We start from the raw sequence: 14649 nt of genomic DNA on the forward strand, positions 1-14649 counted from the left end.
GTTTTTTTAATACCTCTGGTAATCCATGGACATTGTAAGTATTTTACTTTTAATTCTTGTTCTACAATTGGGAAATGATTATTGTAGTGCCTTAAGAATATTTCTATAAATTGATTATAAGCAGAGTTGGTATCCCCAAGGTTGTATTCTTGGTAAATTCTGTCCCACCTTACTGCCGATAGTGATTCTTTAAACTGTTGAATAGTAAAATTATTAATTTTTCGTTTATAGACTTTGATTTTAGAGTTATTATTTTTTGTGTCTTGAGAAAAGGAAAAGTATATTGGAAAGTGATCGGATATATCCGTTTGGATAACACCTGCTTTTAATGAAGAATCATAAAATAAATTAGTCAATATGTTGTCTTTTGCAGTGATTGAATAAAATGTTACCCGGGTTGGTTTGTTTATTATAGGAAAGATGTAGTATTGAAACATACCGTCAAAAAAAGTTTTGGTAACAGCATCTTCATTGCACTGTAGACAGTTTATATTTGTCTCTCCAATACAAAATAAAATTTTGTGCTCTTTGTTATTTTTTAGAAATATTTGTTTTAGGTGATTTGAAAAGTTTTTTATATCACCTTTAGGTGGTCTGTAACAGGTGGGCACCAGTATATTTTTTAATTTTTTGTTCATTATTTCAATCGTAAAGACCTCACCATCGGCATCAGAAATCGAAAGATCGTCTCTAATTTTAGTTGTCAGATCATTATGAATATAAGTCATAATTCCACCTCCTCGTTTTTGAACTTTTCGCTAATATGATATTAGCTTGTAGTTCGGAATTAACAGGTTTGAATTTTTTCTGGATGATTCGTCAGAATCATCTTGCAATGATTTGCAAGATGATTTGCAATTAATGATTTCCAAATGATTTGCAATAGCACTTAATGCTATTGCAAGTCATTTTGCAATAGCATTAAGTGCAAGCTAAAACCAAACCGTTATGAAAACCATTCGACTATTGCAGTGCTTTTCGCAAAACGTTTATTGAAAAGAAACACCTACAAACAAAGCAACAAACAAAAACCAAACTGACCCACGCTTGACTGGCAGAAAAATTCCTTTCTAACTTCTAGCGCATCACATTAGTATAAGATATATGTGTTAAAAAACTTACTTTTGTCTTTTTTTTTTTTATTTCGATCTGTTATATGAATTCCTTACTTCCAGTCATCAATTTAAGTATGCACTGCTTTAAAAATTCTACAGTCTTCAGTTTTTTTTGCTATGTCTCCAACTTTTGTTCCCATTCAGAATTTATTGGAAAATATCTATATTATAGTTCTGGAGAACATTTTTTTACAACAAAATTGGTATTATCCCTGTTAAATTATTTAAAGCTTTTTTTTTTCAGGTTTATCACTAGATCAAAAGTCAGCAATAGGACAAGTATGGTTGTGTTGAAACACTTAACTAAAACCAGCAATAAATCCACTGTCCCAATTCAAGATATATAATCAGAATCAAATATAACTGTATTGCCATCTACTGAGCAGCCAGCATGAGCTATGGATTTGGCTTCCTCAGACTAAGCATCAGAACGGTTTGATTCAACTGAAGCTTCTTGTAATGCACCTGCCAAGAAGGCTACTAAAAAATCAGCCAGTAAGTTTCTCAATTCTTGGCTTGACATGTACAAATGGTTTAGTTATAACAAAGACAAAAATAAAACGTTCTGTTTAACATGTCAAAGAAACGAAACTAACATAGCTATTTAATGAAATTCTACCACAAAAGGATTTAATAATTGGAAAAAAGCTATTGAAAGATTTAACATGCATGAAAGATGAGATAAATCACCGACTATTATGCAAACAGCGCGTTCTATTTGTATATGAAATTTTAAACAATGTTATTCAAAACTATTTACTGAGTTAAAAGAACAACGTTTGAGTTCCCTATCTTAAAAAGCCAAAAAAATATGAAAAAAAATATTTGCAAGAAAAACACTCTGTAAATATTATAAGATAAAAATTTCGTTTTTTAATTAGTTCCCTTATAGTGACAACGTAAAGTGCACGAAAAAACTTTAACGCAAAATACTTGATGAGATACTCACGCAGTTAATTTGGATTGAAAGGCGGGCTGCAATTTACTAAATCCAGTTTTCTAATCAATAATTGGGTACTATTTGATAAAACAGTTACTTTGACCACTCTGCGCCTTTCTCAGCCGCTCTTCTTCAGTCACTTGAAAAGAATAAGTTGATCGTGGGCAAACACGATTATATACGTTTTTCCGAGCGATATATAAGTGAAGTTGCAAACAGAGTCTGCAAAATATTGGAACGAAATTTAATAAAAAATTGCCAGTAGAGTCAGTGAAAGTTAGTCTAGACCCTTACTTCTATGAAATGGGAGTTCTGGGACAAAATCGTTTTTTTTCTTCCTCGCGGTAAAGTTTTTCTGGGATAAAACATTTTTTTTCATGACGTGAAAACGCGTAAAGAAAAATTTTTATTATTGTAAAGGTGTTTAAATCTTGCACAAAAAACTTCTCGTTCTTTTTTTCTTTGGTCTTGTTCTTTTTTTCTTTGGATGATTGATTTGTAAATTTCTATATCCCGCCATTTGATTCCTTTATTTTTTAAAATTTGAATGGGATCTTGAGACACTTTAATCATCGGAGTTTCAATGGAATTCATTTTTAATATGCCAAGAATTTCTTTAAGTCAAAAATGTTCACAAAATTAAATTTAAAAAGGTTTAGAATTAGACGTAATAATACGCTTGTCCGAGAAGAAGGTAAAAGCTTCCGGATTGACCGACTTGCGCGTCGCCAGAGTTGAGCGTGACGACGAGTCTTCTGCCAGCTGCGACGCTGGGCATGGAGTCTGATTCTGCAAAATTTCTGTAAAAGGAAATAGTGGTGGTGGATCCGATGGAGGCGGTTGATTGGTACAACAGTCCTGACGATTTGTTGTCAAACGAGGTTAAGTTTATCCCATTCCACGAAGACAAGTAAATATCTTCCATTCCAGATGAGGAAAAGATGCATTTGCTGTCGCCGTCATACCCAGGGAAAGTGTTGTAATTGTTTGCATTGAAAGGTGTCCAGGGGCTGAGGACAGTGCCGTTGCCTGGTAAATTTCCGTCGTACATTCTGACTCTAGACTCCCACCAGTTTCCAGAGGAGCCGATGATGTGCATCCTGATGTATTTTAGAAAAACGCCATTTCCTTTTCCATTGGTGTTAAGCAAAACATATTTGTTTCCGTAAGATGTGTTTAGATATCTGAACGTCCTCGAGTACATTTTAACGGAGGAGAGAAGAGGAGGGATGGAGGTGAATGTGGAAATAAAGGGTTGAATTCAGTAAGTGATAGCTGCAGCATTATTATTAATCAATTGGATGGTTAAGTTTGCTGTAAACGGTAAGTCGACGGTAAAGTATCCTCCCAAGGAAGTGGAGCTGGAAACGTTGCATCCTTGCAAAGAGTTGGCGTAAGCTGGTCCTCCTCCGATAGGAGCAAAGAGCATGTCACAAGCGAGGGCAGTGGCGTCCGTTCCTATTCCTTCCGTGGTTATTGCATAATTACCCACTCTACTTTCTCCGTCTGCAAATATCCGAAGAAAGACTTGTCTAATGGTTCCATCAATGGCAAGCCATAATCTTCTCAGAACTCCAGGACCGTCTACGTAGCTAAAGACTGGTGCAGTAGTTGATCCTGCTACAATTTGCGACTTTAACCCCAAGGATGAAAAGCTTGAATTGGGAAAAAGTCCTAAAAAGTTGGATTTTTGTGATAAAACGTCCGAGTAACTTTTTGTCGCTCCGTCTTGCGCATTTGACGGATCAAGCACATTGATCAATTTATGGGAATTTAAATCCAAGTCCGCGGTGCCCACTGCAGTTCCGCCTGAAACATGTGTGTCAACATAATTTTTTGTGGTTGAATCTGAGGCTGAAGTTGGCTCGGCCAAATTGGTCAATTTGTGCGATGTCATGTAAATGTCTGAGTAATTGATGCTCGAATAAGCCACTCGAGCGTCCACTTACCCTTTTGTGGCTGCATCGTGAAGAGTGGTTGGATCAGAGACGTTGAGCAATTTTTGAAAATTTAAATCCAAGTCCCCAGTGATCGTGCTCGATCCGCCCGTTTTGATGCGCATGCTCGAGCTGACGTCGACGTAATTTTTTGTGGCGGCATCACGAAGATTTGTTGGTTCGTTCAAATTGATAGCTTTGTGAAAATTTAAATTCAAGTCAGCAGGTCCCACTGAAGTTCCTCCAGACGAATGCGTGTCCACGTAACTTTTTGTGGCGGCGTCGTGTGAGTTTGTTGGTTCTGCCAGATTAATGATTTTGTTTGAATTGAAATCAATGTCTGCAGTGATGGTGCTGGACCCGTCCGTTTTAACATAAACGTTGCTTGTTGAGTCTGCTGAAAGATTGTAGAAATAAAAGCTGAATTCGCTTCTGTTGAATTTGTCAATCATTTTTAAATGGACAAATTTTTTTTTTAATTTGATTTGCAATCACCAAAGGGTGTTGACGACGTCTTGAAAGCTGTTTCCCTCTTCACATTTTTTCAAGACGTAAAGACACAAGTGACCACAATAAGACGTGTTTCCAAATTGAACCCTTTCGCTGTTGTAAAAGATGGGACTTTTTAAATAGTCGACGAGCTCGACGAGAGGGGGTTGGGCGTAAGAGTCAAAGCTGAACTTTTTATCTCCGTCTTTGTACCAACACACACAAGGAAACCCGTCAGTGCTTGAATCTCCCGTATTGACAATCCCGCATTCTTTTTTCATTGCCTTTTTGGGCAATTCGTCTCTGACAAAAACTCCTCTAAAGTTTTTTAATTTCAGTTTTTTTGCTGCCTTTATCAATTGAAAATTGGTCTAAGCCTCGTTTGGCAAAACAATTCCTTCCACACTTATTCTTTTGTTACTCATTTTTTTACTTTGTTAAAGTTTTTTTAAAATCCTTTGGACTCTGAGATTATCTCTCTGCACTCAGCGATTAACCTTTTTGTCTATGGCTATGGTTGTGGTTCTGATTTTGACTCTGGTTCTGAAACTAATTCTCCCTCTTCATCTGACTCTGGTTCTGAAACTAAATCTACCTCTTCATCTGACTCTGGTTCTGAAACTAATTCTTCCTCTTCATCTGACTCTGGTTCTGAAACTAATTCTTCCTCTTCATCTGACTCTGGTTCTGAAACTAATTCTACCTCTTCATCTGACTCTGGTTCTGGTGTTACCTCTATAGATTTTTTTAATTTGTAATGGCCATAAGCCAACGTGTGAATTCCATCTTCCAAAATGATTCTTTTGTCGTCGTCGGCGCTGAGAGAGACTTTGTTAATTTCTTCCGTGTATATTTCGTGTAAATGGGATCTGATCACGCTCATTTTACTTACATTTTCTTTTTTAGTTTTGAGACAGTCTTTGTAATCGTCGTGAGTAATGTATTTTTTAACCACATTTTTTTTCACTCCTTTGCATTTTTTGTGCTCTTCTTAATGGATTTTGTAAGAGTACAATTTCGATCGCAGACCGACAAATTCTTCAATTTGCTTTCCTCCGGTTTCGTCTTTGAACATCTCAATCACTTTTTTGTTTGCGCCAAAATTAAACCCTACACTTTAAATGGCGGGATGGTTTTTGTAAAATTCGCTCGTGTCAAATTTGCTTTCCACATCCTTAGCAACGTCTTTGTAAAAATCGTCCGTTTTTATTTCATAAATCAACGAGTCCGTGTCTGTCATCAACAATTTTGCCCTATCTGAATACATTTTTCTGATGTAATCGTAATTAAATTTAAACTTCAAAGTTTTACTCAAATCCAAATGGACATTCCTAAATAAATCGGTTTGTTGTAAAGCAACTTTGTTCTTTTCATGTGAACTGCTATTAAGTTTTCATTGAAAATCGTGTCGGACGAAAATGGTTTGGACGACAATTTCGTGGCTTCTTCCCTTTTCGTCACCAGTCTCACTTCCACTCGCTTTTCAATGTTTTCCATGGTTTTTCCTAATACCGAATTATTCGTCAGTTTGAAAAAATCCTTCTCAAATTCGTTTTTGGTTTTTGTTCTTAAATTGGTGTTGAGGTCTATGTATTTTTTTAACTAATTACTCTCTTTAAATTTTATTCCTCTGTGTAAATTTTATTCCTCTGTGTAAATTTTCATTCCCAATCGTTGATATAGTTTAAGGTTTTCGCGGTGAAGGACGTAATTCTTTTTGTCGTTTAAATTTGGAATGAGTTTTTTCACTTTTTTAATGGTTATTCTTTCCGGAGCCAAAAGGTAACCGTTGTGCTCGTCGTGAAGACTTTCTGGATAATCCAAATCGACTTCTAAAATGCAAGGAATCAATTTCCAATTTAAAAGTTCATCTTCAGTCATCCGTTCGAAACCGTGAGTGGGAAGAGGTTTGCTCATGGCCCATCCGTACAAGTTGTTGGCGTCCAAGTATTGAATGTATGTTGACTCTTTGTTGGGGTCAAAAGAATCTCCCATGTATTTGTTGTTTGATTTTCCAAGTCGGTTTGAAATCATGCTTATTCCTCCGCGGATTCCTTTTCGAACCATGAGAAGCATGTCAGGATCGCTCAACAACTCCAATTTTATTTTTGTCATTTTCAAACAAGCGTTCCAAGCCAATCCTGGAGACAATCGGTACCAAGCTGGGTCGAGTTTGTAATTTTTTATGCAAACGTCCCTGAAAGTTTCAAAGACATCCGCCAGCATCAAAACGTCTGACACGTTGTACAAATCGTGATAAAATCTGAATGTTTTGCAACCAAATTCTTCCCAAACCTTTTTGGCATGCAAATAATTTTCGTCGCTTATTCCATCATCGTTTAATTTGGAAAAAAATCAATTCTTTGGGTATTAATTGAGTTTCAGAAAACTTTTCGATCGACTCCATCCAATCGTAAGGGTACACTCCTTTTCTGAGCAATAAATCAAACTTTTCTCCGGAATAATATTTGGCGATGTTTTTGCACTTGCAATGGTCAGATTTTTTGATAAAGATTCTAAACTGGAGGCCATGAATGTAAAACTGTCGATAAATATCAACTCTCGTTTTGCATCAATCAACTTACCCTCTTTAATATACTCACCCACTTTTATTTTTTTTGTGAAACTTATGTATTTTTCTTCGTTGCTTGGAATGCAGGTTAATTTTCCACCAGACAATTTCTTGATAAACAAATGGCTGTCGTAACCTGACGAATTGTGAAACACAACAGGGAAGAATTTTGGAATTTTGTATTTTATTTTGCAACTGTTGTGTGCAGCTCCTCGGTACTTTCCAGTAAAATGGCAGTGATCGCGCACTTTGTCATCTCCGAGAATTTCCTCGCAAATGTGACACACGGTTGCAGAATTGAATTTATTTTCATCCTCATTGGTTATGATCATATTTTTTGGAGCTTTTGTCATTTCATAAATTTCAAAAATGTCTTTTTCGAGCATCTCCACAAATATTTTTGCAACATCGTCCGTTTCTCTCGTTGCTGTAAACGTCACCGGATTTCCTTTGTAAACGGTTTCGTCGAAGCATTTGATGAAATAGCAGAACGAACTAGGAGTGTGTTTTTGGTAATGTTTTGTGTAAGACTGATTGGGGTCGGGGATGCAAGTGTTAATCGGCGTGATGAAAATTTCAAAGTCTGCGTAAACGACAAAAGGAACTCTCATCGACCTTTCTTTTTGTTCAAATTTCATGAAAGAATTTTTTTCGGGAAGTTCGATTCTTACCGAGCTGTTCTCTTTGCAATAAGTCGAATGTTTGGAAAGATCTTCCTCACTATTCATCCCTTGCAAACAATTTCTGCAAAAATATATTTTTCCGTGATGTGGAGATCACTGCGATGAGATCAATCGACTTAGACTTTTGATCAGATAATAATGATTTGTTTTTTCGTCTGAAATGAGCAACAAATCTATTTCATATTTTCTGTTCAAACATTTCAATATTCGTAAAGGGTGAATGGATTTATTTTCTTACCCAAAAACGTTGACGCTGATTTCTGGATTATTTTTTTAAAATTTTTTGATTTGATCGAGTTTGACTGGAAATTCAATCCTTTCCAAAGTTTACTCTTTCGATTTTTTAATCAAGTCTTTCTCAATTCTTTCACCGTGTTTTTCCTTCATGTTTAAAAACCTTGAGACGCACCATTTGAAACATTCGTTGTCTTCGTTGACCATATTGATGAATGCTTTTTTGCTCGCTAGAAAATTGTCGAGAGGAATGTATGACCTCGCACGGATTGGATTGTAATCAATCAAGTTAATATCCATTTTCAAGATGGCAGACACTCTGTAATTCGACCCCATTTCGTTGTATTTGACCATGTTTTCAAGGATTTCATCTTTTGCTGTGTCGTAAAATTCTCCCAAATCCGTCGACTCCAAAATAATTCCAGATTTTGACGAAAAAGGGACAGTTCTAGACACTTCATCCCCAGTAGTAATGCTCACACACGACATCTCGCAAATCAAAACAATGTACGCTTTTTTATTTTTATTTTCTTGAAAAATTTTCATCGCACCGTCTTTTGCAAAGTCTAAAAAAGGCAAAAGCGTCATGATGATTTCCTTCGAATTGATGCGAAAATTGTTTGGTAACATGTCTCAACGCGTGATCGTTCAATTGAAAATAATGCGTGACTTGTAAACTGCTTCGCGCACAATTGATTTGAGGGTCGTTGATTTGAGAGAGTCTACTTTTTTTTTCACTTCGTTCCCCACATTGCTCACTGTTTTCTTCACAGCGTCTGGAACGCACTGGTCAATCAATTTAAGCACATTGTTTAAACTGTTGACAACCACATTTTTCACAGCCGTCGTCAACCTTGAAAACAGTCCAGGAGTTAACACAGGATACGAATCTGGAACAGGAGCCTCAATGAGGTGACGCGATGGCTCTAGAACAGATCTCGTCGCGATAACAGGATTTTGCAAATGGTTTGGAGCAAGAGCTGGTTTCCACACGAGAGATTGATTTGATGTGATGACAGGTCTCGGTGGAATTGTGGACGGTTTCGGAGCGATGACAGGCTTTTGAACAGTTGGTCGCGGTGCAGGAACCTGTTTTTGGACAGCCCATGAAAGTATGCTCCTTTGAGATGATGCTGCGTTTAATTTTGTCACGAGATCATCCTTTTGCATCTTTGAATAGTTTTTCAATTTTTGGACTTTGGCGATTTCTCGCAATTCTTTTAACGTTTTGTTTTCCATTTTTATTATGCCAAGAAACTTATTTAACTCAAAATCAATTTTTCGTGTTTTTTTTAATTTTTTAACTTTTTTCATGTTAAAATTTTTTTTTGACTTTGTCGTTTTTTTTTCATTTTATTACATCAAGAAAATATTTTTAACTTTTTCATGTTAAAAAAAATTTTGTACTGTCATTTTTTTCAATTTTTTTCGACTTTGTCATTTTTACGGTTTTCGAGTTTTTCAGAATTTAAAATTTCAATGTTGATTCCATTTTCCACTTTTCCATCTCGACGCTCCAAATATCTCCATCCATGCCCCGTTTTTTTTCATCGCTTTGTAAAGGGATTCGTATTCAACCACCTCCCCAGTGTCAATGTTGGTTGTTTTCACAGTCACAGGTTTTTTTCGAATTAAACCAAGCCTCTCGTATTTTGGGTCGATCGGTTTTTTCACATTTTCTTGTTTCACCTTTTCAGTTTTCACCTTTTCCGTTTTCACTTCTTTTTTTGGTCGACCTACAGGTCTGTCTTCTTTTGCACACTCCAAAAGCAAATCTTCGCTTATCAGATTGTTCTCAATCGCAATCATCATCAAAGTCAACATATTGTTTGAAGTTTTTGTGACTCCATTTTCCCTCAGCAGTTTTTTCAGATAATTTTTTGTGAACCTCATGTTTTATTTTTTAAAAAGAAATAAATTTTGTTTAATTCATTTTTGTCAAGATTTATTATTAAAGAATCTAATAAACAGCATTCATGTTTGTTCCGTCTGAAACAAATTTAATCAATTTGTCGGAAATGACCACTGCGAATATAACGGTGTTATCTGGAGTTGCTTTTCGAAATTTAATGTTCACAACCAATGCGGCCGTTTCAGAAACAACTCTTTTTTTTGCTTGCTGATATCGACAAAGAACAATGGATACAAATTTTTATATTTAAGCAGAGAAAACCCAGATTGGCAAACAAGTTCGTTTGTGCAGTAAAATTTTTAGTCAAAAGAGAACGCGTCAGAATGAGCCATGACAATTTTCTTTTCTCCAAAATTCAAGTCGTAATTTTAATTTGGATACTTTATCCCATTAACGGTCACGTAAAAATTGTTGGTATTGCAATGATTGAATACGGCTGGATTTGCAGTTTGACTGGAAGGTCTGTTTGTCTGAAGTCCGAATATGATATATCTAGGAACGCTTTGTCCGTGATTCTTCCTAGAGTCCAGGTAAATTCTGTAAGACCAGCGGGAATGGCTTGCCTTTCGACTTTGTTTGTCTTATATGCCACTGGAACGGAAATTTTCTTCGTCATTAAATCCATGAATTCGGCTTTCTTCAAAATATTTAAGTCAATTCTCGGCATAAAAAGTCTGAATTTTTTTAATGTCGATCATTCCCGCAGCAACAGTACCAGCTCTATAAATGGCGTCGTCATATTCTTTCTTTGTAAAGGTGATGGTGTGTCTGAATCCATAAACAACTTTGTCATAAGTTTCACAAAAACCAAAAATGTGTTTTAAAGGTATCCTGAACGAAAAAGATCCAATAGATATAGTGTCTGCGAACAAGTGGTCTCGTCTTACGTTGAATCCTGAATTTCCAGTGGCGTTTGAAGTATCTTTGTACCATATTTGCTTCAAACCATCGGCAAGCTGAAAACCGAAAGGATATTTCAACAATCCAAGCATGGTTGTTCCCTGACCTGGGTACATGACTCTCTCCACTTGCTGCACCGATAAGTCGTAAGTGACGTTGCTGAACAAATACATTATGGCGTTGTTCACGAAGGCAATGTTGTCTGCTGCTGTGAAAGCAGTTCCTTCAGCTTTTTTCAAAACTCCTTCAACGAGGATGTAAGCCTCTGACGGAAGTGTCTGCACAGTAGGCCGGATCATAACTTAAAAAAATTTGGAAAATTTCTTCGGGAATTTCCAGTAATTGGCTCTCAAATACGCTGAATGCAATGCTGCAAACCGTTTTTCGCTACTACTTTGCTATACTTTGTATTTTTACCTTTGAAGTTTTCAAATAAATTAACTTAAAAACGCTCATTTGTTACATAATTTATTGATTGAATTTATAATAAAATTCAAATTATTTGAACAGTCAAAACAATATATCATTAGCAAACGTTGATTAGAAACTATACTTAAATGTTCTTAAATTCAGATTTTGTGTCAAAGTGAGGCATCAACTTGCGGCGCGCCAGTTGAACGCGAATATAGCCATCACGATTTTCATGACCATAAACTTTAGATGCTGATTCAGTCACAATTTTAATCACACGTTCAACACTTTGATTGTGACATGGAAATGGCTCAATGTCAATAACTATGTCTTCAACTGACGAAAGCCATGCCAATATTTGTACAGTTGGAATATGTTTTGTCAGAACAGGTTCCAAGCGGGGCTGTGTTTGCCAGTCAATCAGTTCTTCATAACTAGTCGCTTGAAATCGTATCTCAGGGAGTTGAAATTTTCGATTTGGTATGTCATCTTCACGAGCACGAAGAATTCTCTTCAACGCAAGCTTACGGATCACTTGACGGTTGTCTTTGAGCATAGCCAGAATAATGCTCTCGATATGAGCCGGGTAGCTATTGCGCTTCAAAACTTGCTGAACAATTATTCGATAACGCACAGGAAGAAATCGTGATGTTTCTATCATTTTATAATAGTGTGGAGCAGCATTCCAGCAGTTTGAATGTTTCTTAATGTCAAACCAAACAACCGCATATGAATTCACAATAAATTTAGCCAAAAGTATTAGTTCATTTGATGGATTTTCAGTAGATATATAGAGGCGTAGAACACGGTTTGCTAGTGTCAACCACCTTGCATGGTTTAGTCGCCCAGGTGTTCTAGAACTAAATCTATCTGGTACAACACCTGTCTTCACCGCATTAACAATTTCGAAAAAGTACAGTTGATCACTGCTTAACAACTGCTTATTGCATATAATAGGTTCACCAACAAGTATGGCAAAGCTGACTATGGGTTTCTTTGAACCACTACGGTCTGTTTGTATTTAATGGACCAATTGGCAAGTCTATTTCAACAGACATTGAAATAGATTTGCCAATTGGTCCATTAAATGAATGGGGTCCAGTTGTTGCACCATCTAAGGAGTGAAAAAGATGTCGCAAAGGAAGCTCGTTCAGATGTAAAAGACAAATGGACCAGTGCAGTGGTCGACCAACTTCAATTTCCATTCTGCGTATAACTCCATTGTTTAAACCAGTATTAACGTTAGTTGAATCAGAACCAATACAAACAAGGTTCGTGCAGTCAACAGTATCAATTATTGAATCTGCAATGGATTTGGCTGATCCACTTGTTGTCGTACAATGATAAACATACTTTGAATTTGGCTCTGATAAAATGGAAATATGTTCCTCAGAAATCACAGTCTGCCTATCCCCCTCAAGTTTTAAAGTCTGATCTTTCCTTCCATCAAAATACAATCCAGTAATTCTACAATCAGCATTTTTACAGGATGTTCTCAGTAGTTTTCGTTCTCTGCGAATTTTATTCCGATCCACTGGCCCCATATGTTCTATACCAAAATCAACCAGAGTTGCTGATACAATCGCGGCAACTGCTCTATCTGATATGCCAAAACCATCTGCTTGTAGAGCAATATTTTTTAAACAACGGTTTTTCAGACGAGTAGATGTGACTTCGGTATCGACATCTGATACGGAAGGGGAATAAGTTTCGGTGTCAGAATTGTTGTCTGTTTCATTATCTGATTCATTATCAGATGCTTCAACGACTCTGGCACACTTAACTGCAGTCTCTTCCTTTGATAATGAAACAGATTTTCGTTTTAAACGCCTCTCAGCACGTGCGGATTCCTTCTTGTCGATTCCAGCTATTCCGCCAACACGTATAGTGCGTTGATCAGTTAGGAAGTCATGCTCAATTGCTGGCACCTTCAGAACCATTGGACAGCAACAAGACGAAAGTTCTTTGTATTTACACGAACAAATGTCAAACAATGTGTCAAGATCTTTTTCTATTTCATCTTGTTTGACTGTTGCAGACTTTGATCGAATCACTTTCTGAACATTGCCTATGTACTTCTCCAGCTGTAATTCTATGCCTCGAAGACTTATAGAAGGAACTGATGCTTTAATCCATATCTGAGAAAGTTTCTCTGCTTGTCTCTTACAAACAGACCGTAGTGGTTCAGTTTCATAATTCTTCTCAGACAAGTATGCTTTGCCTACTTGCTTGTGGGTTGGCAAGCAAAAATTGGGTAATTCACGACCTTCTCCAAAAAGTATATGACGATTCTTTGAAGCTTTAGATCTTGAAATCATTGTTGTTTTACGATTTTATAACATATCAGAATTTCAGTTAATTTCTAAAAATACAAGATGAGACGGATAAATTCTGCAATCAGTTGATAAAAGCAGAAATTAATAAACAATCATATAAAAATAGAATAATATAATAATAATATAATAATATAAAGTTATAATAGCGTTGGAGTTAATCATATCATTAGGGTTAATTTAGTTAGGTAGGTATAGGTTTGGTTCAATTTCATAACCTTGGGATTATATCTAGTATTAGGGTTAAATGCATGTTGCAGTTAATGCATGTACTAAAGTAAATATACTTAGCATATAAAACCTTAAAACTTAAAAATGCAAAGTATATTTAATTCTTTAGAAATATTTTTTTTGTAAATATTAAACAACACTATATCACGCCACTTTTCACAAATTCTAAAAAAATTAATTTTTATGATCCGGCCTACTGCACAGACTGGCAATCAATCTCAAAAACGATCGATCCTGAAGAATTTAAATCTAGATTTGTTGGAAGGTACTCGAAATAATCAACTTTTTCAATGCCAGTGTCATACTCTGGCATTTCATCAACTCTTAATCTGTCGGTGTTTATCATTTTTTTAAATAAGGAAAAAAAAATTATATAATTTTGATCCGTGAAAAAATTTACGCAATCAAAAGACCAATCCCCATTTTTACGAGATCTTGAATTCTGGATGCATTCTTTTTCGTCATTTTCCTTTTTACTTGAATGGACGAACCAAACAATTTTTTATGCAGCTCTTTCATCGGATTAATAGGAGCATACTGGTCCACCTTTGCCGCTTCGTTCACAATCGTGTTGACCAATTGGTTTGGATTCACCGTCCCTGTCTTGGCGTAAACTCTTTCAATCGCTTTTTTTCCTTTGTCGATGGCGACGTCTTTGGCTGTCAATATGGCGGAAGAGGCCAATTCTTTTCCGGCAGACTTAGCAACATCAGATTCCACTTCTCCCAAATCCAAATTATTACCCATGATGCTTTGAATAGAAGGTGCATTTTTTGTAATGACCATTTCGGAAATTTTAACCTGTATCGACTCGATCTGTGCACCGATAAAAACACCTTCAATTTTCAAAGAGGCGATGGGGTAGCACTTTTGTCGAATGTATTCAAAAGGA

At 36.2% G+C, this 14649-nt stretch overlaps 1 protein-coding gene across 1 annotated transcript; it reads right to left on the reverse strand.

Annotated features, from left to right (window-relative positions):
• Positions 1-9446: 9446 nt before the first annotated feature.
• LOC149886400 (uncharacterized) lies at positions 9447-13038 on the reverse strand. Its single transcript, XM_090094382.1, has 3 exons — positions 12250-13038; positions 11982-12197; positions 9447-9786 (listed from the first exon to the last, which is right to left on the reverse strand). Exons 1-3 carry the CDS (start codon positions 12735-12737, stop codon positions 9447-9449), a joined length of 1044 nt encoding a protein of 347 aa, XP_089950508.1. The 5' UTR covers positions 12738-13038.
• Between the last annotated feature and the right edge of the window lie 1611 nt (positions 13039-14649).

Source organism: Hydra viridissima, unplaced genomic scaffold (assembly GCF_058129835.1).
Source record: "Hydra viridissima isolate aposymbiotic clone 2 unplaced genomic scaffold, HvirCarnegie_v1 scaffold_7, whole genome shotgun sequence".
NCBI lineage: Eukaryota > Metazoa > Cnidaria > Hydrozoa > Anthoathecata > Hydridae > Hydra > Hydra viridissima.